This window comes from Uloborus diversus, chromosome 6 (assembly GCF_026930045.1).
Source record: "Uloborus diversus isolate 005 chromosome 6, Udiv.v.3.1, whole genome shotgun sequence".
Lineage (NCBI taxonomy): Eukaryota > Metazoa > Arthropoda > Arachnida > Araneae > Uloboridae > Uloborus > Uloborus diversus.
Genome location: NC_072736.1, coordinates 96854298 through 96876585, shown reverse-complemented (window position 1 = coordinate 96876585; position 22288 = coordinate 96854298). Strand labels below are relative to the sequence as shown.

Here is a 22288-nt window from a genome sequence, read left to right as displayed (position 1 = left end):
CAATATTAGACCATCTTTGATAGTATTAAAGTTAGGGGAAAAAAGGTTTGGGGCTCTCCCCCTACAGAAATGTAATAGAGCTCAGGGTCAAAACATTTGTATGGACAAATATAACCCTGTAGTAAAGGGCATGTATGAAAATTTAATAACCCTTCCCTTCAAATTTTCTGGATTCACCCTTACTTTCAATCTCTCTTCTATACAAAGTTCAGATGCCATAATTTAAAATGCACATGATTTCTTTCTGGTCAACTGTATAATTTGAGAAGGCACAGAAATAAATTTGAAATAATAATAATTTCATGCGTATCAGAATTTAAAAAATAATAATAATACTTTTATGTTAAAAACGTAAATGATAAATGGGAAATGAATGTTTAGGCTACAAGGAAGCCCTTTTTCAATGTCAGAGATACAAGAGAATGAATCTACACAAGAATTTATATGTTCCAGTACTCATTTCTGTCATTGTTATTTCACAAACACTTTATTTTATTTTATTTATTTATTTATTTTTATTTATATTTTTTATTTTTCTTTTTTTTTTGTCTCATATCCTCATATGACAATCCTGCTGTCAGTCTTTACTTTGTGTTTCTAATTTTCATAGTAAACTTGCCTTACAGTAAAACCACTAATAATTGATGGGGTTTGGGAAAGTTGTTAAAATTAGAAACCCCCCCTCCCCCCCCCAAAAAAAAAATATATATATATATATGACACTTTTGATGACTTTAGGGTAAAAGATGGCAAGTACACTCTTCCGGATTTTTTTATTTTTTTTTTAATGGAAGTTCAAAAAAAAAAAACAACTGATTTTGAGATTATCTTCCATGATGTTTGGAAGAGGAGGTTTGGGAATTTATAAAAGGTAAGTATCTGAAATCAGTCGCCCTCCTTGAATATTTTATGGATTTACCCTTGCAACAATTGACTTTTGCAAAGTGAATCAGATTTTTTTTCTCTGTACATTTAATTAACAGTTTGTTTTTGTGCTTCCATTTGAATATTTCATATAAGTTACAACTGTTTTGTATTTTATTGCATTAAATAACATTTCTTTTTTAGTGGTTCTGACAGTGATAGTAGCTTGGAGCTCTCGGTGCTGCGGAACTCAAGTGTGACTCCGGTGCAACGCTGTGAAAGTGTTGCCAGCAATCTCAGTTACAGCACTGATGGACCAAGGTCTCGGACATCATCTTTTAGTCGCGGACTGTCTGCATTTGGCAGTAGGTAAAGTTATATGTAGGCATGTCGTGGCATCCTGCATTTCTACATTCCTTGAACTAACACACTGCATGTTTGGTATGTATTAAAAATTTGTGCATGTAATATGAACTGATGTAAATCTGAAAAACATGACCATTGACCTGTTGTGTTATGCAATGAAACAATGAAATGTTTTCAACCTGATGTATTTAAGCAATGGGGTGGGGAAATTTTTATGAATTGTTTCTATGAACTTGGAATTCTATGCTATAGTGATCCAATTGATCCAAAATTTGCATAAGTTAAGTGGATTCCTGATTGTAACTAGAAAATAAGTTATTATTTTTTATGCATATAAAGCACTTTGTTTAATCCTTTCGTTTGCCAAAAAACTAAATCAGGGAATTATTATTTATGAATAAACCGAGTCTTAATAATTGTGGAGGCCTTTTTTATTGGAAAAATTTCAGTCAAGTGAATTTTTGCAACTTTCACGTCCAGTCTTCTCCATTTTTTCCCTAATAGAAAGTTATTTTGTCTTTTTTTTTTTCTAAAATAAGTACAATGAACTCCCATTACAACAAATACCAAAACTGCAAAACATCTGTTTCAACGAAATATATTTTTAGTCCCAATTTGGTTTCCATTACATTGCTTGAATTCTATTACAACCAAATTCCCATTATGACGAACAAAATTTATGGCCCCTTGAAGTTCTTTGCAATGTGATTTCAGTGTACAATTTTTTCAAACTAATTGAATTGTTTAAATGATTTTTTTTATGATTAACTTATGAATTGGAAATCATTAAGGATGTTATTAATAAAAGATTTAAAAAATATTTGTTGAATAAAAACTACACATTAGGAAAATAAGAGTTTTAGGAATTGTTTTGTTTTTACAAAAAAAGTTATCAAAAATAAGTTTAATGACAAAAAGCTGTCTTAATTTTCATACAATCCCTGAATTTTGGAGATTAGTATAAAACATGCATTTAAAGGAAATACTGGTTATTAATCGAAATAGATTTATTTATTTTATTTTATTTTATTTTTTTATTCTCTAGGACACCTCAGTGAAGAAAAGTTGAAGTTAGTTTATAAAAAATAATTATCATAGTAGTAAACTCTACAGAATTTAGGGATGCTCTTCAACATTTTAACACATATTTCTTTCTTACGTCAAGAATTTCCTCTCCTCCCCATATTTTTTAAATTTTTAAATAGCTCTTTTAGTACCTGAATAATTTTTGACTAATATTTAATTTTACAAATTGCGCAAGTTATAAAATAAGTATTTGCAGAACTGAATTCATCGTCCCCCTCCCCTCCAAAAAACTGGAAAAGCTACAATGAGTCTAATTTAAGAAAACTGTATGGATATCAATAACCCTATGGCATCCTGTGATAAAGAATCATAATACTCATTATTTATAATTAAGGAAAAAATGACAAGCTTTGCAAAACCGAAAAATAAATTGTTCTGTTTAAAATAAATTTTTATTCTTTGAGAGCAAAAAAGACTTGTTCTCTCTTTTATTTTACTCGTTTGAGTGAGGCAAAAATCCTGTGCTCTTCATTTTAAAATCAAACTTGATCATTCACTAACCTTAATCTTAGTTTAATTGACTCAACTGAAACTTATTCTTTTGAAACTTGTGTATCCTAGTTGAGCTCATTAACATTTTTTTTTTTTTTTGAATGTTTATTAGAGTAGTAAAATAAAATACTAACAATTATGTTACTTGCATGGTTTGTGTAATGCTTTTGACGTGTTGAATCTTATGAAGAAGATTTTATCCTTTTTCGGTATCATCAGTAATTCACATACTAGCTTTACAAGTAATATTTTTTATAAATGCTAAGTTTGGATAACCATTATTATTTTTATTTTCTTTCTTTTCGTGAAAAATTTGCATTTCTCATACAAGTAGCTTACAAATAATACAAATGTGATGACCAGCAAAAGGCTCTGAGCCCAACTACTCTGGTCCAAGTCAATTTATTAGTTCCCAATTAATTTCAATGGCTCTCTTAAAGCTATCTACTCCCTTGCTCATTACAGCCTCTTCTGGTGAGTTGTTCCAAGTGCCCACAACTCAACTAAAATAGTAATTTTTCCTAATTTCCAGGTTAGCTAGGATTTGAATAGCTAAAACAATGACTCCTCATCCTGCTTTTTGTGCAAAAATTTAACCAATTAACATTTTTCATTTTGAAAATTTAAACAACTGATTTATGTTCCCTCTGATTCTCCTTTGTTCTGACCTGTACATATTTAGCCTTTTAATTCTAATATCATAATCTAAAGCTAGAAGTCCCCTTACTAGCCTAGTAGCCCTTCTTTGAACCCTCTCCTGTGAAGAAACATTTTTCTTGAGATAAGGAGACCAAAACTGAATAGCATACTCCAAATGAGGTCTCATCAAACTTCTCTATAAAGACTTCTTAGATTCCCGACGAAAGGGATCTCGGTGTGCAATAACCCTGTTTCGGATTGTTTCTTAACACGTTGATCGCCAACTACGAGATGACCTTCTTTTCTAGGATGCCAACTAGTTATCTCGTACTTGTTTACTCGCCAATTTTGTACAGCTACGATTAAACTTTGAATATATCAGTGTTAATATCAATAGATAACCTCTGGGAAAAGAATAAAAAATCAAGTGGACAAAAAGAAAATTTATTAAAACACAAACAAAAAGTATAATTTGTAAAATTAATTCAAATTCAAGAAATAAAATTATATTTCATTGTTTGTGGAACTTCTTGAAACAATCCTCCACACAAAGGACTGGCTTCTCTTTACAGGCTGGACAGAAATAATGCGTTTTTCGCGGGTGGGGGGCTTAGGTACTGTAAACGTGGGCAACTTTGGCCTTAGAGTCCATCTTTGACCCAAATGGAGAAAAAAAGACAACATCCTCTGTCGATCTTAAGAGCGCAATTTTTTCAACATATTTTGACAGATTCCACTAGAGAGTATCTCCAAGCACTCAATTATGTATACCAAGCAGTTCAATTACGCTATTTAAGAAGCAACACTAGTGGTTCTGAGTTCCTTGTGCTAACATGTGCCTTCATAACCTTTCAAACTTCTCCATGTATAGGCAGTTGCACATCAGATGAGAATTTTTTAAGTACCTATTTATGAGCATTATTTAATACTCTATGCCGTAGTATGGTTGTACCGCAAATGACACCCAACAGGATTTTAAGACTTTATAAAAAATTTAAATACTTTAATTCTGAAATCTATCTAAATATGTTCTGTGAATCTTTTCATCATTCAGGAATGATGCTGAGAAGGACATCAATGGATTTTCTGGGCTGAATGATTCCAGTCAACTGATTTATACAGAAAATGACGACAGAATGTGAAAATGGATAGGACCAGTCCATTTTCTCTTCACCCCAAAAGCAAGACGTACAGGTGGCTGGCCACAAACTATTGAATTCTAAGGGGTGCAGGAGAACATTTTGAGCATTTTTGTGGTAGAAAATCTGCCTTTTGTGGTGCAGTTTTTTCATCATCTTGTTTTGTGACAGAGAAAAGAATATGCCAAGAGTTGTATAAGCATCGTTACTTTGTTATTTTTCTTTTTGCTTTCCTTGATTTGAAATACAGCTTTTGAGCGGCTAAGAAGAATGCTATAATTCTTTCCCCATTAGCTTTTGACATCATTCAACTAGATTAGAATTGTCTGCAATTTGCAATTGCTTAGAATGTTTTTGAAAATTTCTTTTTTTAAAGTATAATTTATTGCCAAAAAAATAGAGAGTTTGTTGTTTTTGCTTTTCAGGTTTTGATTTCTAGTATGTTATTTTTAGTAAAGCAAGTGATTTGCTCGGATAACACTTGTGTATTTTAATTGTTATGCTTTTGATACGAACAAAAAAAAGTTATATTTGTAAAATGTTTGCTAAAAATATAATAATATCTGTAAAATGTTTGCAATTTACATTAAAAAAAAGTTGTATATGTAAAATGTTTGCTGATAGTTATTTCCTTTCATATATTTTTTACAAAATTGTTTTGTTTTAAACAAATTATTAGAGATTTATTTATTAATGATAAAATATATTTTTGTGTTTTTCTCTGAGAGTTGATATTTTTAATGCTATATCTTATAAGCTCTCTGCAATTCCTCTGCATATAAATGAGATTAGATGAAAATAATGTCTGAATGTCAATCTGTCTGTGAATGCGATACTTAAATCATTTATGTCCATTGTATTTCAGAAAGTGCTGTTATATATATATCGATCCATTTCAAATTTCTTCGTCCATTGGTAAAGCATTTACACTTATTTAATACCTAAAGGTAAAGGTTATCTTTGGTATAGGCTATCAAAACAGGAGGGTTGTTTTAAATCCAAAGTTCTGATAAGAATTTACAACCTATATTCAGTTTATTTATTTAGTTTTGGCAAAGTTTTATTTGGTGTTATAGCAGTTCATGCATAACTTATATTATATTTTTATCTATTCTTAAAATGCGAAATATTTATGTAAATGTCTTTTTTCTTCAGCCTTGTGTTATGTAAAATATTTTTTTTTTTTTAAAGTTCTAATATATTTTAAGTAAACAAATTTATTGTGACTTTCTACGAGTTTTGTACAACCATTTATTTAGTATGCACGTTTTAAAGCCTTATAAGGGTATGATGATATTGAAACAGTAATTTTAATTTAAATGGTTTGTTTTGAGCATTCATGTTAAACATTTGTTATTCTTTGGAACAATAGAGTTAAATGTATGTTTACTTTAATTTATGTTGCCAAAGCATGTTTAATTTCTTCAGTTTTTTAATGGTTGAGGAAATGTTCTGACATTTCTTTCTAGAGTTTTATTTAATGTAAAATATTTTTTAAAAGCCTTATACATACTTATAATTTATATAGTGTTTTCACATTTTAAAATTCTCAAAAGTGCAATGACTTGCTTTTATCCAATGATAGTTTCTATTCATATTGCATTTCTATAAGCTGAATGCTTTATGATTTAGAATATTCTATTTTAAGTGAAATTAAGATAAATTTCAATGTTTTGGTCAAAAAGTTGCTTATTACTGTAGTGAGAACTTCATGTGATTTTAATTAATGTGTCATTTGACTTGAAAAAGCAAAGCAAAAGTGCTTCATTTTAAAATATAAATTGTTCAGGCGAAATAAAATAGTTAAATGTTGGCTTTAGAAAATCTTTTGCCAAATGTGTTTTGGTGTGTGATGCATAAAATCTATTTTGACAGTGTAGACTGTTTAAAGGTGTGCATTGTCTTTTTATATATTTTGTACAAATGAGTTTATACCTTCATATGGAGAAAAGTACTTATTCTGGTACACTCCTTTCGTTTTCTAATGCAATAAAAAGACGTGAAATGGAATGGTCTTGTGTTTTATTTATCATCACAAATTCAAACATCCCGCATCCTATTTTACGTATGAAAATCCATTATAAATGTATTAAAGCAGTGTTTCTTAATTTCTTTGACAAGTGGAACGCTTTTTAACGACCACTTTTTTCGTGGAACCCCTAAATTCTCTTCAATAGTATAGTTTGAATTAGAGACGTACCGAGTACTCTGCCTTTCACTTCTCGGCCGAGCACCGAGTTACTGAGTACTCGGCCTTTCACTATTCGGCCGAGTTAACAAGTACTAATTATGTTTTAAGAAAAACCACCGACACACATGTGATGAATTTTGAACTTATTGGAATCATGGCCGTAGGAAAGATATTTTTTCGGGGAGGGACATGGTCGGAGGGAAAATCATAACCACACCATGAGACGTTGGATGCAGGGGAAAGCATTTAAAAAGAATGTTGATGAAATTGTTTGCAAAAATTAAAAGCAAAATGTAATTGAAAATTTGTATCAGATAATTATTTCAATTAATTAGTTCATTAATATTTCATAACTAATTAATATTACACCATAATTTATCATCAGGGAGAAATTATATTTTTACATAAGATCTCTATCAATTTTTAAAAAAAATTTTTTAATCAGATATCTTTTAAACAGGTTGGATGTTTTTTATTAAAAAAAATATTTATGCAGTAAGAGGTTTGAATAGATAAAAATGGTTAAATAAAGATTAAGACGTATGGACGGAATAAAACATATAGGATAAAAATGTATGGGAAATAATTTTAAGCAAGAAATGCTGTACTGACTATTAAACGGCAGCATTTATTGGGATTAAAGACCTAAAAAGTATGTATCCAAGAATTTCGGGGGAGGATTTGTTCCGACGCCCCCACCCTATCTACGGTCCTGATTGGAATAGCAGTATAGTCCTTCTTGTCCATATAATAGTTTTTAAAATTAAATTCCATGAAATATAAATAATTTTTAAAAGCAAATAAAACAAATGTGCAGGAACATTGCAGACACGTGTTTCTGCATTATAAGGAACGTCTTTTTCAGTGCATAAAATCAGAGCTGAAGAATGTAAAGACATTCGACAAAAAATACGACTTTTGTCGGATGCCTTTAAATCCATGAGCTCACATTTTGTGCATTGAAAAAGGAATTCCTTGTAACGCCAAAACACGTGTCTGCAGTGTTCCTGCACTGTGCTTTTAACGTTTTATTTCCTTTTATTTTTTAAGAGCAAAGGTATTTTTATATTTCTTATAACTAATTTTTGTTTGTAGCGAAAATCCATTTTTAATATAAAAATTCTATATTTTCTGTACTTACCTTTTTTGCACATTTTTTAATAAATAAATTTTATTAACTTTGGGGAAATTAAAATAAGGATTTATTCCATTGAAGCATTTCAAACTTCATTATTCCCAAAATTTAAATTTGACTTGTAAACTTGAATTGTAAATGATAGCAGAATATTATATATGCTTGAGCTTTTTATGAATTTTTATATCTGTCTTGCACACTATTCAATGTTTTGCAACTACTCGGTATTGGCCGAGTATCTGATCAAAATTTGGCCGAGTACCGAGTAGTTACCGAGTACTCGGTATGTTTCTAGTTTGGATGCAACATTCTGGATATGGTTTATTTGTAGTAAATGGAAAAGTTATTTCAACTAAACATTATTGACCTTAGAAAATAACTTCAATAATTGACAAATGAATTCTTTAAATAACTTTAAAAACAAAAGTTAAAGGTTTAAAATTGGCATGGAAGTTTTTGTTAAAAGGAAAAAATAAGATAAGACCAACTATTTAATGTCCTGTGTCATATCTGGGCATTGATACAGGATAACAGCATAACAGAAAATCCTCAAATAACGTATTTTCTTAGTTATACCTAATGATAAGTGCTCAACATAGGTACATTAATCCATTTGCAACAAAAATTGTGTGATTTTGCTTGAAAAATGTATTTTTTTTGCAGGCTACCCAACGGGGGGACGGGGGAGCAAGAGGGAGCGATTGCGCTTAAATTTTTTGAGCAGAATACTCATAAAAAATGGGTAAATTCGATTTACATAAATCGTAAATCAATATTTATTTTTAAATAATCCCGCTGGTTCTCAGTAATAGTTGATGAAACGCGACACATTTCCAGACAGGAGCCAAGTGTTTTCCGTTATTTGGGCGATGACTTTGAAATTCGCAAAGCTTCTACCGACCTTTTCAGAACCAAAAAAAAACTGATGGAGAAGCATCAATCATGGATAATTTTAACTGAGGAATTACTTTCCTCATATAGGCCAAATACTTCAATTTGCTTTACTTTGCTTTTTACTTTGCTGTAATTGGCAAATTTGTGCTTTTTTTTAACGCTGTTTTTCTTTCTTTACTTCATACTTGTGTACTTAGTATAACGATGGTGTATCCAATATGTGACTCCCGTACAAGAGGTGTGGCTGCATGATTTTCACAAGAAAATTACTTGGTATTTTAAATTCATTGTTACAGTCATATTTTAAGTGTATGTTTAATGAGTGGTCATCACTTTCTTCTGCTGGAAACACATTTCAACTACTCAGTACATGTGCTTTCATAGAAACTTCTTAAAAAGACATGCTATTTTTGAAAAAAAAATTGCACATCAACAAATACCTTCTCTGGCGCACTTTAATTACACAATCTTGAAGTGACACAAGATAGTCTTCAAGAATTAAACCAAAAAATCATTTCTCGATATTTCAATATGAATCATTTCTAATCTAATTTTTTTCAATAGTGAAAAAGCGGATACCCTTTAATATGTAGGACTTTGTTTAAATGTTTGTTAAATTTTTATTGTCGAGGTTCGAACAATGCTTTACTCTATCAAAACATCTTCAAAAAAAGCAGTTGTTAAATATTGGTAAAAAGTTGAAACTTAGAACTAGAAGATTTCACATGCATTTAACAAACAGAAAAAACTTGATCATTTTTTTCCTTTTGTTTCTTAATTAAGTAATATTTTTGCATAACTCGATTTGGGTGTAATATTTTCTTATTATGCAGTTTAGGTAATTTAGACATTATTTTGACATTAGCTTTAACATATCCCTAAAGAAATAAAAATTATCTCACCATCCCTGATAATATTGATGAAATCCAGGCATGAAATATGATTGAATTCTTGGTAAACTAATTTTTGACCATAATTGATCATAAAAAACTTGTAATTTATTTAAATTTAGTTAATTTCTTCAAAAGAACTTGGTGTGCTGAGCATTAAAAGAAATTATGGTTATTTATGATTGTTTGAGATTTTTTTTTTTTTTTAAATTATGACCATCTTACCCCACACCAGGTCACTAACACTTCTGAAAAAAAAAAAGTCCATTAAGCTATTTAATTTTTTTTCTTCCGAAAATTCAGTGCAGCGTGTTTGTTATTAATCTAATGTAAAATAACAAAAAAAAAAAAAAAATGAAGTTTTAAAAGAAATTCTATTATTTTATTTATTAGTATTTACCTAAGATGAAAAACATGGATTAATGACCGTTTTACCCCATCAGACCCTATTAAATGAGTAATATTAAAAGCCAGTAATATAGCCCAATTTTAGCAAACAAATAATCAGCTTCAGGGGCAAGCCGCCCCCCCCCCCCCCACACACACACACTTTTTTGGTACACCAGCCACCCTCTGCATTATGATTTAACAAACTGATGACCGCAGAAACGTAAGTTTCAAACCTTTTTTTAACAAAAAGATATTGTTCATTGTATAGGACAAACATTTGACAAACTTCAGTCAAAGAAAAAATGTTATGTTTAAATAAACATAACTTCATAGAGACTGCCGACATGTTTACATTTCTATCTTCTTTCTTTTTCTTCTATTGTATAAATATTGCAATAAAAATCGCAGGTTTTAAAAGACACGAGATTTTAGTCATCTTGTATAAATTTGTAAACAATTGATTTTTTAAGCGCTTTTTAGTACAACTTCTGCTTTTATTACTTACTGCTGAAAGCCTCGTGTCATACTTGTGGAACACGAGGAAGGTTTTAATTTTTTAATTAAAAAAAAATCGCAGTTAAGTGGAGAAAAATATATGTGCCCCCGAAATACGTTTTAAATAGCGAAAAAGTTAAAACACAGTGACGGAGATTTAAAAATTGTAATGAATAGTCACATCAGTAATTCTAAGTGTATAAATATAAAATACGAAAGAAAACAAAAATTTTATCACGATGTTCAAGAAACATAATATTTGAAACAAAAGGAAGTGAAAAAAAAAAAAAAAAACCTTAAGGTATCGCTGAAACGTACCACATCAGTTCAAAATTTTTGTATTTTTTTTCCCCCTTAGAGACCGCAAACGCTTGTATTTCAAGCTAGCACAGTACCCGCACGACTTTGCTCGTAGTAGAAAATTAAAAGGTCATTTGGTTCGCCTGTGTATTTACAAATGGATGATGAATTTCTCGCCAATTAGCTATGTTCAGGCATGTGATTTTTCAGTATTTTTACTGAATTCAGCATTTTTTTGAGAGAAAAGTTCTGTGTGCAGAAAACAAGAAAGGGCATTGCAAGCTAAATTCAGTATGTCAGTTATTTTCATGCATCCAATTAAAATAGTCTGCTACATAGATACAAAAATACATAGGAAAGCTTTCAGGTGTAGTGCAATATTATACTAACAGTGTTGTGTTAGTTCACACCCTGCAATTTCAGTATTTTTCATCCTGTTTGGGTCACATGTCTGTATGTTAATTTGCTCTTCCATGGGCGCATATGGTAGTTTGCTCGTCCTCGTTATGGTAGTTTGCTAGTCCACGGTATGGTAATTTGTTCGTCTACGTTATGATAATTTTCTTGGTTGCTTAAAATTGTAATAGAAAAAGAACAAAATCGAATTTTCGGAAAATCGCTTTGAGTTGCACGCCCCTATGCTACGAACTAATTTTGTGCCAAATTTCATGAAAATTGGCCGAACGGTCTAGGCGCTATGCGCGTAACAGGCATCCAGAGATCCATACATGCAGACTTTCAGCTTTATTATTAGAAAAGATAAAGACAATTATATAAAAATGTAAGGATGGAAATTGAAAATTTCATGATGGAAAAACTCGAATGTTTTTGGAAAGGAAAAACTGATGTTAGGTTTCTAACAACACTTTTATTAATAATTTAATCAATAAAAAATATAGTAACATTGCGAAGAAAAGAGGAAGAGAAGTCCCCGATTTCCCTTCATTTTATGCGCCAAAAACCTCGCGATTTTGAAACTTTGAATTTGAAAAAGTTTCCGAACTCATACATTCCCCTATCGTCATTGAAGATGAATTATCATAACGTATTTAGGACTTCGATTTCGAAGCTCTTCTAGGAGTGGCCCCTTGCCTAAACTCTCGAAAAACAGCCCATCCCATCATTAAAGATCTTCTAAAACTCCGTTTTTAGGACTTCAATTTTTAAAAATTCTGAAGGTCCTTGAACCACTTCCTCCTCTACCTCCAATACTACCAAAGATTGTCTAAAATTTCGTATTTAGGGCTTCAACTCCGAAAACATTCCCGGGAAGAGCCCGCAAACTCCCTGGTAACGTCATTGAACAATGAACATCATCTAAAAATGCGTTTCTAGAATTCCACTATTGGAAAATTGCCGAAGAAGGGACCCAACCTCTCCTCTCATTAATATTACCAAAGATGATTTAAAACTGGAATTTAACAAGTAACTTCAAAAATTTTATCGGGAGACCCCACCCCGCGAACAGAATTAAAACTAGTCTTAAATTTCTTTCTCATGATTTGTATTTCGAATAATTTCTGGGGTAAAGCTTCCCAAAACTCTTTCACTATGATCATTGTAATTCGAATAAAAAGTTTTTGGAACTGTAATTTTGAAAAATTACCTGTCTTATTAACGATACCAAAGATGGCCTACAATTTCGTTTTTTCGACTGCAGGAAATTCAATAAATTGTTGTGTAATAAACTCAAATCTGTTTTTGTCTGTTTTTTTAATTGTTATTTTTATTTATTTTTTTATTCATTTATTTATTTATTTATTATTTTTTTGTGCGACTTTTATTGGGACGAAATACGTTTTGAATAGTTAGGTGTAAAATAAGAACTTATGTATGCAATTTTTTTAATAATAGCCCGGTCAAAATTGACCAAAAAAAGCGAAAGTTCGGAAAAATTCCCATAAAGCTGAAAATTGGTACAGACCTTAAGAACATCATTATACATGAAATGTCAAAAGTCCTCATCGATCCGAGTTTAGCTAAAAATGTTATGCAAGGTCAAAAGTCAAAAAATCAATTTTTCATATATGTCTCTTAAACGATAATTGTTAGCGAAAAAATGGAGGTTAGAAAGTTTGAAAGGTATGCAATTGTGTACAAACAAGTAGGGATTCCGAGGATGGGTCATGGGGGTCATACCTTCCACCCTAAAGCTACTAAATATAGGTTAAAATGGCATTGGAGGCATATTAAAAAAAAAATTCCCTTAGACCCCTTATTTGTACCCCTATTTGGTACTTTGACTATGAAATTAACACAAATATAGTTAAGAACAACACTAAAGTGAAGTGTCAGAAGTCCCCATCGATCCCGGTGGAGCTAAAAATTTTATTCAAGGTCAAAGGTCAAAAACCGATTTTTCGCAACTATCTCTTAAACGGTAAGTGTTATTGTAAAAGTAGGGGATACAAAGATAGAAAATTAATAGATAATTATGCACAAACGGGAGGGGATTCAGTGGATGGGTCAAGGGGTCATACCCCCCTCTCCTTAAAGCGATAAAATAAAGTCGAAAACTGCAGTTCAGGGACTCAAATTTCTAAAAATTCACCCTAAAATTCCAATTTTTGTCCAAATATTGCACTTTGACTATGAAATTAGCATTGAAATAATTACAGACATCATTATAAACGAAATTTCAAACGTTCCCAACGAATCCCAGTGGAGCTAAACGTTTTATTCAAGGTCGAAGCTCAGAAAATCAATTTTTCACATATATCTCTTAAACGGTAAGTGTCTTAAAATAGAGGATACAAAGTTTGAAAACTATGCACTTTTGTACATACAAGCGGAGATTTAGAGGCTGTGCCTTGGTGGTCTTACCCCCCAGCCCTCCCCCCCCCCCCCCCCCCCCCCCGTAAGCGACAAAATTAAAGCTGCATTTTGATGACAAAATTCGTTGACTTTCAACCCCCTATTTGTGCCCTAAAATTACTTTGATCCCTTTCTGATAACGAGTACTTCCAAAACCAGAAGCTGGATCTGCCCTAAGTGTTAAAAAAGCCCAATATTTGTGCCCCCCCCCCCAATAAATGATAACATTCATAAGGTATCGCAGTTTTTGAAACTTGGAAATAGTACTGAAGCTCCTTTTCTTTCTTTCGAGTGACCTCGAGAAACTACATTTGACCCCTACGCCTATCCCCTCTTACGATTCACACCCCCCCCCCCTTCAAATTGAAAAGATCAAATTACATTCAGGGGAGAGTGGATGCGCTTGGATTCCTTTGTATGAGCAAAGTCAGTCGCACAAGTGCTCCTATTAACAGGGAGTGATTCTTAGTTGTGAAAAGTCGGGTTTATTGATACTATTTTTGATATGAATACGTACCCTTAACAAATAATTCTTCAAAGATGCCGCAAGATTGCTTCATTTGCAATAAATCTTTGACTGACGGTGAAATTGTTACTGTTGAACGCGGACTAAAATCTTTAATTGATTCAAGTAGTGCAAGGAACGATGGGTTTGTTGAATACTTGAAAGACAAACGGTCGGTGGATCAGTTCATGTAGTGTCGCAAAATGTACAACCGAAAGTGGGCATTGCGGCAGCTAAAAGACAACAAGAGACAGAGGCCAGTACATCTCTGAGTAGTCCACCTCGTACTAGAGTCCTATCAGGTGAGACAACATTTTGTTTTAAAAGCTGTTGCTTATTTTGTGGTGATGAAGCAAATGAAGAGACTGAAAAGAAAAAACAGCAGAATATACGGCGTAGAATTTGTCAAGTTGCTACTCTTTCCTTTAAAGATAATACTCTAAAGATTGCACATAATCATTCAGATGACGTAGCAAAAATTGTTATTGCACGCATACAATATGAATACGATTTAGTTGCTGCTGAAGCGGAATACCATTCTAATTGCTACACTTCATTTCTAAAGCGTTCTGTAGATCTTTAAGCAGGTCGTCCTAAAAATCCCGCTGTTACTATAGCGATGACAGAAATATTTGATTATATTGAAAATAATGATGATTGTCAGTTTTCACTGTAAGAACTAAAAAATATTTGTAAAACTGAAATCCCAGATGATAAAACAATCAAAAACAGATTAAAGTTAAGGTATGGCAATAGAATGATTATAACCGAGAAACGTGGAAGTTTAGCAATGATTTGTTTACACTCAGCACGATACTATACTGAACAAAGCTTGGTACGAAAATTTAAAAAAAACAGCAAAAGAGGAAAGATTTTGGGTACTAAAGACTGCGACAGAAATTATTCAAGAAGATATTCAATCTGTCGTGTGCGATACTAACAATTATCCCCCGCCATGTCAAATGTTTGAAAATATTAATAGTGACATTCCGGAGTCATTGACTTATTTTTTGGAGCAAATTATCTTAAAAAGAAAACGATCTAAATTGGAACATTTGAAATTAATATGTACTAGTGTCAGCCACTGTATTATGGCTGCTGTTCGTCCTAGATCTTTCATCTCGAGATTACAATTGGGTCTCTCAGTTTTTTTTAATCGATGATTTGGATCTAAACGTTTGATACAAATTTTCTCATCTTTTGGTTTAAGTGCTTCGTATAATGATACTATGGCGTATGAGGCGGCTACAGTTTTTAACCATCAGCCACATATTTTACCACCAGAAACCGGGACATTTATTCAATACGCAGCAGACAATGCTGGTATTAACGTACACACTTTAGATGGCCATAACACTCTACACATAATGGGCATAATCCAAATTATTACTCCTAGAAGTTCAGTTTTAGCAGAAGGTCCTTTATCGCGAATGAAACAAATTATTTCAGCGAAAGATTTTGCAGAAAAAGCTCATGTGCCAACACAAGAGTACCACAATAATGGTGTAATAGGATATAGTAAAATAACTGTTCAGAATTTTGCTTGTGAAAGTGATACAACTTCTTTCTTACTCCGGAAAATAGATTTGTTATGGTTGTATGGGAAATGGAATAATTTATCGCTATCAGGTTGGAACGGTTATATTGAAGGTTTAATAAAGAATAATATGGATTTTTCAATGTCTAGAATTTTGTTCTTACCATTTATTCACCAACCTGCAAATAACTACAATAGTATATACACTACTTTACTTTGTGCTTTGGAGAATACAAAGCATTACTTGTTACTTTTGATCAACCTTTGCATGCAAAGGCTAGAGAAATTGTTGCTGCTGCACCTGAAGAATCTGATTAGGGATAATAGGCACTGAGAGGCATCTTATATCCGTTAAATAAGGGATAATGTTGTACTTGTTTCACCATTTTCACCTAGTTTGAACCAGAAAAAGTTGAACTTCATATAAAAACGTCTTTTCAACATATTGTATAATTTACAAATTAATATGCGCTTTTTATAATAAAAGTTATGTTTTTGAAATAATTGCAAAATAAAAAAAAAAACATTTTTTGACCTTTGACCGTGCATAAAATGTTTATATTAAGTGGGATCGATGGGGATTTTTTATATTTCATTTATAATTGTGTATTTTGTGTCTCTGCCAATTTTCAGCTCTATGTGAATTTTTCCGATTTTTTAAGTTTTTTTTGTTTATTTTGACCTTTGACCTTCCATAAAATTTTAAGTTCAAGTGGAATAGATGGGAATTTTTCATATATCATTCACAATGATGCATTTAAAGTCTGTACCAATTTTCAGCACTGTACGAATGTTTTCAATTAAAAAAAAAAAAAAAAAAATCAATTTTGACCTTTGACCTTGCATAAAATTTTTAGCTCCACTCGGATCGATGAGGACTTTTGACATTTCACTTATAATGATGTTCTTAAGGTCTGTACCAATTTTCAGCTTTATGGGAATTTTTCCGAACTCGAATGTCTATTTTGACCGGGCTATAAGGTTTGCATGTGTATTTGAAAATCAGTATAAAACATTTGAAAAGATTCAAAGTAGCTTCCGTGTAATGAATTCGTCAAAGAAATAATTCCTAGTTAAACGCAAGGTTTTGAGTTTCTACTTGAGACTTTTTTTATGCAGTCCCTATCCATCGCACAAAAACAGGTTTGAGTGTACTCAAAAAATATTGAATGTTCATTAAATTTGTGTCTTAATTTCTTATTTAACATTTTCAATAACTGAAAAATAGTCTAGCGAAAATAAGTGCTTTTACACCTTGTAGTAGTAACCCCTCGTCATATCGCATATTCGAATGTATCTTTATTCCCTCTGTTTTCCCCCAAGAATTAAAGAAACTTTGTTTTATTTTTATGACCACCAAAGAAAAGCATTGCATTTCTTTGGAAAATCCTTTTCCTTCACTTCTTTTGCAATTAATAAAACAGGTTCTCAATTCATATAATTTGATAGAATTTTAGTTTTAATTGTTTGTGGTTTTATTTGACAAGGAAAAAAAATTTGGAACGTTAAAAAAAAAAATCAACGAATAAGAATTTTCTCGTTTGTATTTCAAAAAGTGTCCTAATATCGTCGCCTCAGAGCAACACCAAGACATCTAATCCCAGGAATAACGCTAAGATATCTTACTGTTGCTCTAAGGCGACGATGTAACAATAAACTAAATTTACTGCAGATGCACAGATCTAAGCCCCGTTATTTTTAATGACATCGTTATATCGCTTTTGTGGTCTCCCAACAAGAGTGATATAACTGTATTACAAGACTGACAAGTCGCGCATTGTAAAAAAAGTTTTGAGTTTTCTTTTTACGAAAAACACGACTCTCATGTTTTAAGGTAATTTGAGACAGATACTTCAAGCACTATATTATGTCACAATTTATTTACTGTGCAGGTGAAACAATCAAGAATTAAAAAGTTTTTTTTTTTCCCTAACTATGCTCTTTTTCCTTTTCTTTTCTTTTTTAACCGACTTCAAAAAGGAGGCGGTTATCAATTCATACCGTATGTATGTTTTTTTTTTGTTTGTCCACTCATAGTGTCTCACCTAGAGAACCGATTTTGATGATTTTTTTTTAATGGATAGGGGATGGCTCAACTTAGGTCCCATTACTTTGTTTGACCATATTTGTTCTTTAAAAAAAAGTTATGGGCAAAAAACAGTAAATTTTATGCAGTTTCCCTATTAAATGATTAAAATGATATTGTAGCGAAGTTCGCACTTTTCTTCCGTGGATAACGGTGGCTCAATGGTAGAATTCTCACCTCCCACACGAGCGACCCGGGTTCAAATCCCGACTTGGACAATGTGAATTTTACTAAAATTTCGTTTCTACTGTTTCCCGTATTTTCTCGAATGTTCTATTAATTTCTGTATCTTTCCAAGTCTGGAAAGTTCCAGCACTTTCTCAAGTTGTATATAAGGAGATGTAACGTTCATTCGTGGTTCTGAATAAAGATCTCGAGTTGAGATTAACGAGTATTCGCTTCATTTGGCTTTCACATTGTCTTCGCTATCTTCATCTACGCGACAATATGAAACTCATTGTTATAAAAGTTTGGTGCCATATAACAGTAACATTAATAGTAATTGTAATGATAATTTTGAATAAAGGCTTTTTTAAAGCAATACAGTGATATAGAGCCGAACTTCTTACTAGGTAACTTCTTACTTTTACTGAAATATCTGCATTTACACTAAAAAGAATGAAATAAAAAATTTTTGAAAAAAAAAAAAAAAAAAATAGAACCGACTTCAAAATTGCTCTAAAAATTGAAAAATAATTTTATTCTTTAAACATCATCGATAATACTTTTAAACATAATTTTTGAAGTTGGCACAAAAACAAAAAGTAAAATCCATTGTAACCATACTTCGTTCATATTTTTATCAAAAAATCATCTAAAGTTAGGAACGAAACATTTATATCGTTACTCAAATATGCTGTCATGAAGAAAACAAACCTGGTTAAATTTATACTTGTAGTTGAGTTATGGCTGTGAATGATTTTATCGATCGTTTTTGCGCCAACTTCAAAAATTATGTTTAAAAGTATTATCGATGGTGTTTAAAGAATAAAATTATTTTTCACTTTTTAGAGCAATTTTGAAGTCGGTTCTATTTTTTTGTTTCAATTTTTTTTTATTTTGGTTTAAAAAAAGGTTGATAATTTTTTTGGCAATCTATTTGAGATCCAATCTTTGAAAACTTGCCTCTGCACTATACCTCTGTCGAATCCTATAATTTACCTGGTTGTTGAAAGTCAACAAGTGATTTTATTTTTATGTATCTAACTTACTTTTTCGTTTTTTTTATTTCTTTAGATTTTATTGGAATTGTATGTGATGGGGCTTCACATCTAGAAGCTTAATGTTACTAAAATGTTTTTCCTCCCCCCCCCCCTTTTTAGCCTACTTTCCCAGTAAAAGTCAGAAAAAGAAGAAAAAAGCATAAAAGAAGGCTTAATACATCTTTAAAATATCGCAAAAAACAAAAAAAAAGTCAAAAATAAATAAAATAATTAAATAAATATTGAAAAATTAAAAATTGGAAAGTAGGGTATTGAGATGGGAAAAAATGTCTGTCGGTCCGTCGGTCTGTCTGTCTGTCCCCCCCCCCCCTAATAACTTTTGAATGAATAGTCCGATTCGAACAAATTTTTTTTTGTTCGAAAGATCTCGACGAGGACACCTCATTCCCAAATTTCACTTTTTGATTTGAACTATTTTTTGTTCAATTTTGAACAGTTCAAAAAAACTTAACGTTAGCGCCTACGGGGAAATTCAAGGCAATTCCGAACTGTGAGGCGAATTTGCTTCAAACAAACTTTGTAGGAAAAAGCTTTTGATGAAAAACTTGTATATAAAATATCTTTTCGATTTGAACAATTTTCCGTTCAATTTTGAACAGTTCGAATCTTTTAACATTAGCGCCTATGGGGAAACTGAAAGTCAATGTAGATTCCGTACTTGAAGGCGGATTTTTTTCAAACGAATTTTGTTGGAAATAGCTCTTGACGCCAAACTCCAGACTTCGATCCGAGAATTTAGGGGCACTTGACTCCGACTCCAACTCCTATGCCCGACAATTAATCGGACTCCGACTCCTCGACTTCGACTCTGACTTCGTAGCTTTGGCAAAAATTTATGCACGGAGGACAAATGACTGACTCCGATTCTTAGATATTCGACTCCGACTCCTTTACCCCAAAATGAGATTGACTTCGACTCCGCAGCTATGGTTTTGACTGTGAAATAATTATTGCTGATCTGACTTGTTTTTATTTTTTACGTTAAAGTTTTAATTTAGGTATTCAGTTTTCGGCGAATAAACTCGAAGTTATTTATGTTTCTACATAAAGATATGCGCAGACGATTTTTTTTTTTTTTTTTTTTTTTTTGAGCAATCACGATTGCTTATTGTTTTCACGTGACTGTTTTTGACGTTCCTTTAATTTTTCCCACCGCCACCCTCCGCACCATCACCGTCGACGGGCTCCTCACGATGCTGCTACTATAGCGAAAGCCGTCTCCAGGTTGCATCCATGTCCTACACACACGCGTATACATACACAACCACACACACGCACGCACACACACACACAAACACATACACCTACACACACATACACAAACACATACACGCATACATACAGACACCCACACATACACACACAAAAACATACACACAACTACCCACACATTCATGCCTGCACACAGACACAAGCACATATGCCTACACACACATACACATAGCCCCCCCCCCACACACATTCATACACACAACTACCCACCCACTTATGCCAGCACACAGACACAAACACATGCCTACAAACACATACACATAACCCCTACACACAAACACATACCCCCACACACAAACACACACGCCTACATACACACACTCGTGATTGCGAAAAACATAATTTGATTCAAGATGTCAAAATTCAAGTTAATTTTTTTTTTTTTTTTTTGACAATAAAAATTATTTCTTTAAGTTGACATTTTATTGTTTTTATTTATTTTGGTAAGTGCATTAATTCATTTAAAAAATTCTTTTTGGCGACAGGGGAAAAAGAAACGATTTCTTTCTTTTTTCGATATGATGTACAGTCAAACCTTGATATCTCGAACCTCCTTATCTCGAAACCCTTGATGTCTCGAAACAAAAATTTTCCCTAGCATTTTCTATAAAACCCCTATGTATTTTCCATTGTTATCTCGAAATTTATTTTTCGAAACCCTTGATATGTCGAAATTTTTACACAGAAGCAAGTTTCAATTGTCGTTTTGCTTTGGCAATTTCTGTAGTAAAACCAGTTCCAGGGACAATTGCTTAACGTTTTTCATCCCTTTTCTTGGAAATTTTGTGAATAGGGGATTGGGACAAGATAATAGGGGAGTGTTTGTACGAAGGGGGTGCTGTGTTATCCCCAGAGTTTAGAACCTTTGTGCATTTCTCTCGAACATGTTGTTCACTTTGAGGAGAGGGGTTTAATTTTTCGTGTGTCAGTTTTCGAGCGAAAACTGGAAATGCGTTCCTCATTTTCATAATTCAGCTTTTTTAACTCCTACAAAATGGCTGCTGAGAACTTTTTGAATGTGAGGTTACTGGTTAAAGATAAAATTAGAATTTTTAAATTTTTGAGTGAAAAAAACAAGTTGAAATTGTTGTTCATTTCAAAATCTCATCCTGTGCAATTTCGACAATTAGAAAATTTCAAATCTAGTGAAACATTGAAGACTACTTTATTGATCGTGATTCGAAGTGGTCCCACAGTACATGTTTAAATGCATATAGCGTACGTGTTGTAAATGTGAGAGTTACTAGTGTAATTTTTTAAAAACCTTGATAACTCGAAAACTCTATATCTCGAAAAAAAATTCCATCCCGAGAGATTCGAGATATCGAGGTTGTACTGTATTTATTTTAATGAGCTTATTAATTTTAATTATTATTTTTTCGTTTTGAAAGCTGTTAAAGATTTTTTTAATGGAAAAAAGTGTATTAGCTGCTTTGTTTAAAAGTTGCTGCTATTTTTTTTTTACGCATTTAATTTTTTTAGATGAGTGAGGAATATTTTATTCCTAGAAATCAGCTTAAAGTATTTTAAAAATATGTTTGAAAAAATTTGCGATTTTAGCTATTTTTGAGAATATTGATCAGGTACTAGAAAGTAGTATGGGTATACGGAAAAGTAGGCTCGTCTAGTTCTAGACAGAACTTCTTGTTGTATATATGTATAGGGAAGCTGCTATACCCACGGACGGTTGTACCTACGGACGTTGGTTGGAAAATTCCGGGTATCGTCGAGAGAGATCCTAATTGGGGTTAAACATGTGTGTCACAGCCTTCTCCCGTACCCCAGGAAGTTTCAACGTCATCAAACGAATAATTAAGATTCTATCTTTTTTTTTTTTTTTTTTTTTCGGTTTTAATAGGATGTAAGGAAAAAGAAACATGAGCAATTTCTTTTTTTTCGTCCGTTGTGGATTGTATTACTAATTTTTGTTGTAGGTGTCAGGATTCCCTATACTTTGAAGGTTTTGTTTG

The 22288-nt window shown here is 32.1% G+C and overlaps 1 protein-coding gene across 1 annotated transcript in view; it reads left to right on the top strand.

The window, feature by feature from the left end:
* Positions 1 to 6596, top strand: part of LOC129224622 (unconventional myosin-XVIIIa-like) — a 190833-nt gene extending 184237 nt beyond the window's left edge. Inside the window, 2 exon segments of the mRNA XM_054859106.1 lie at positions 1069 to 1233; positions 4502 to 6596. Of these exon segments, the coding sequence (XP_054715081.1) occupies positions 1069 to 1233; positions 4502 to 4589 (253 nt within the window). The 3' untranslated portion in view covers positions 4590 to 6596.
* Positions 6597 to 22288: the final 15692 nt, after the last annotated feature.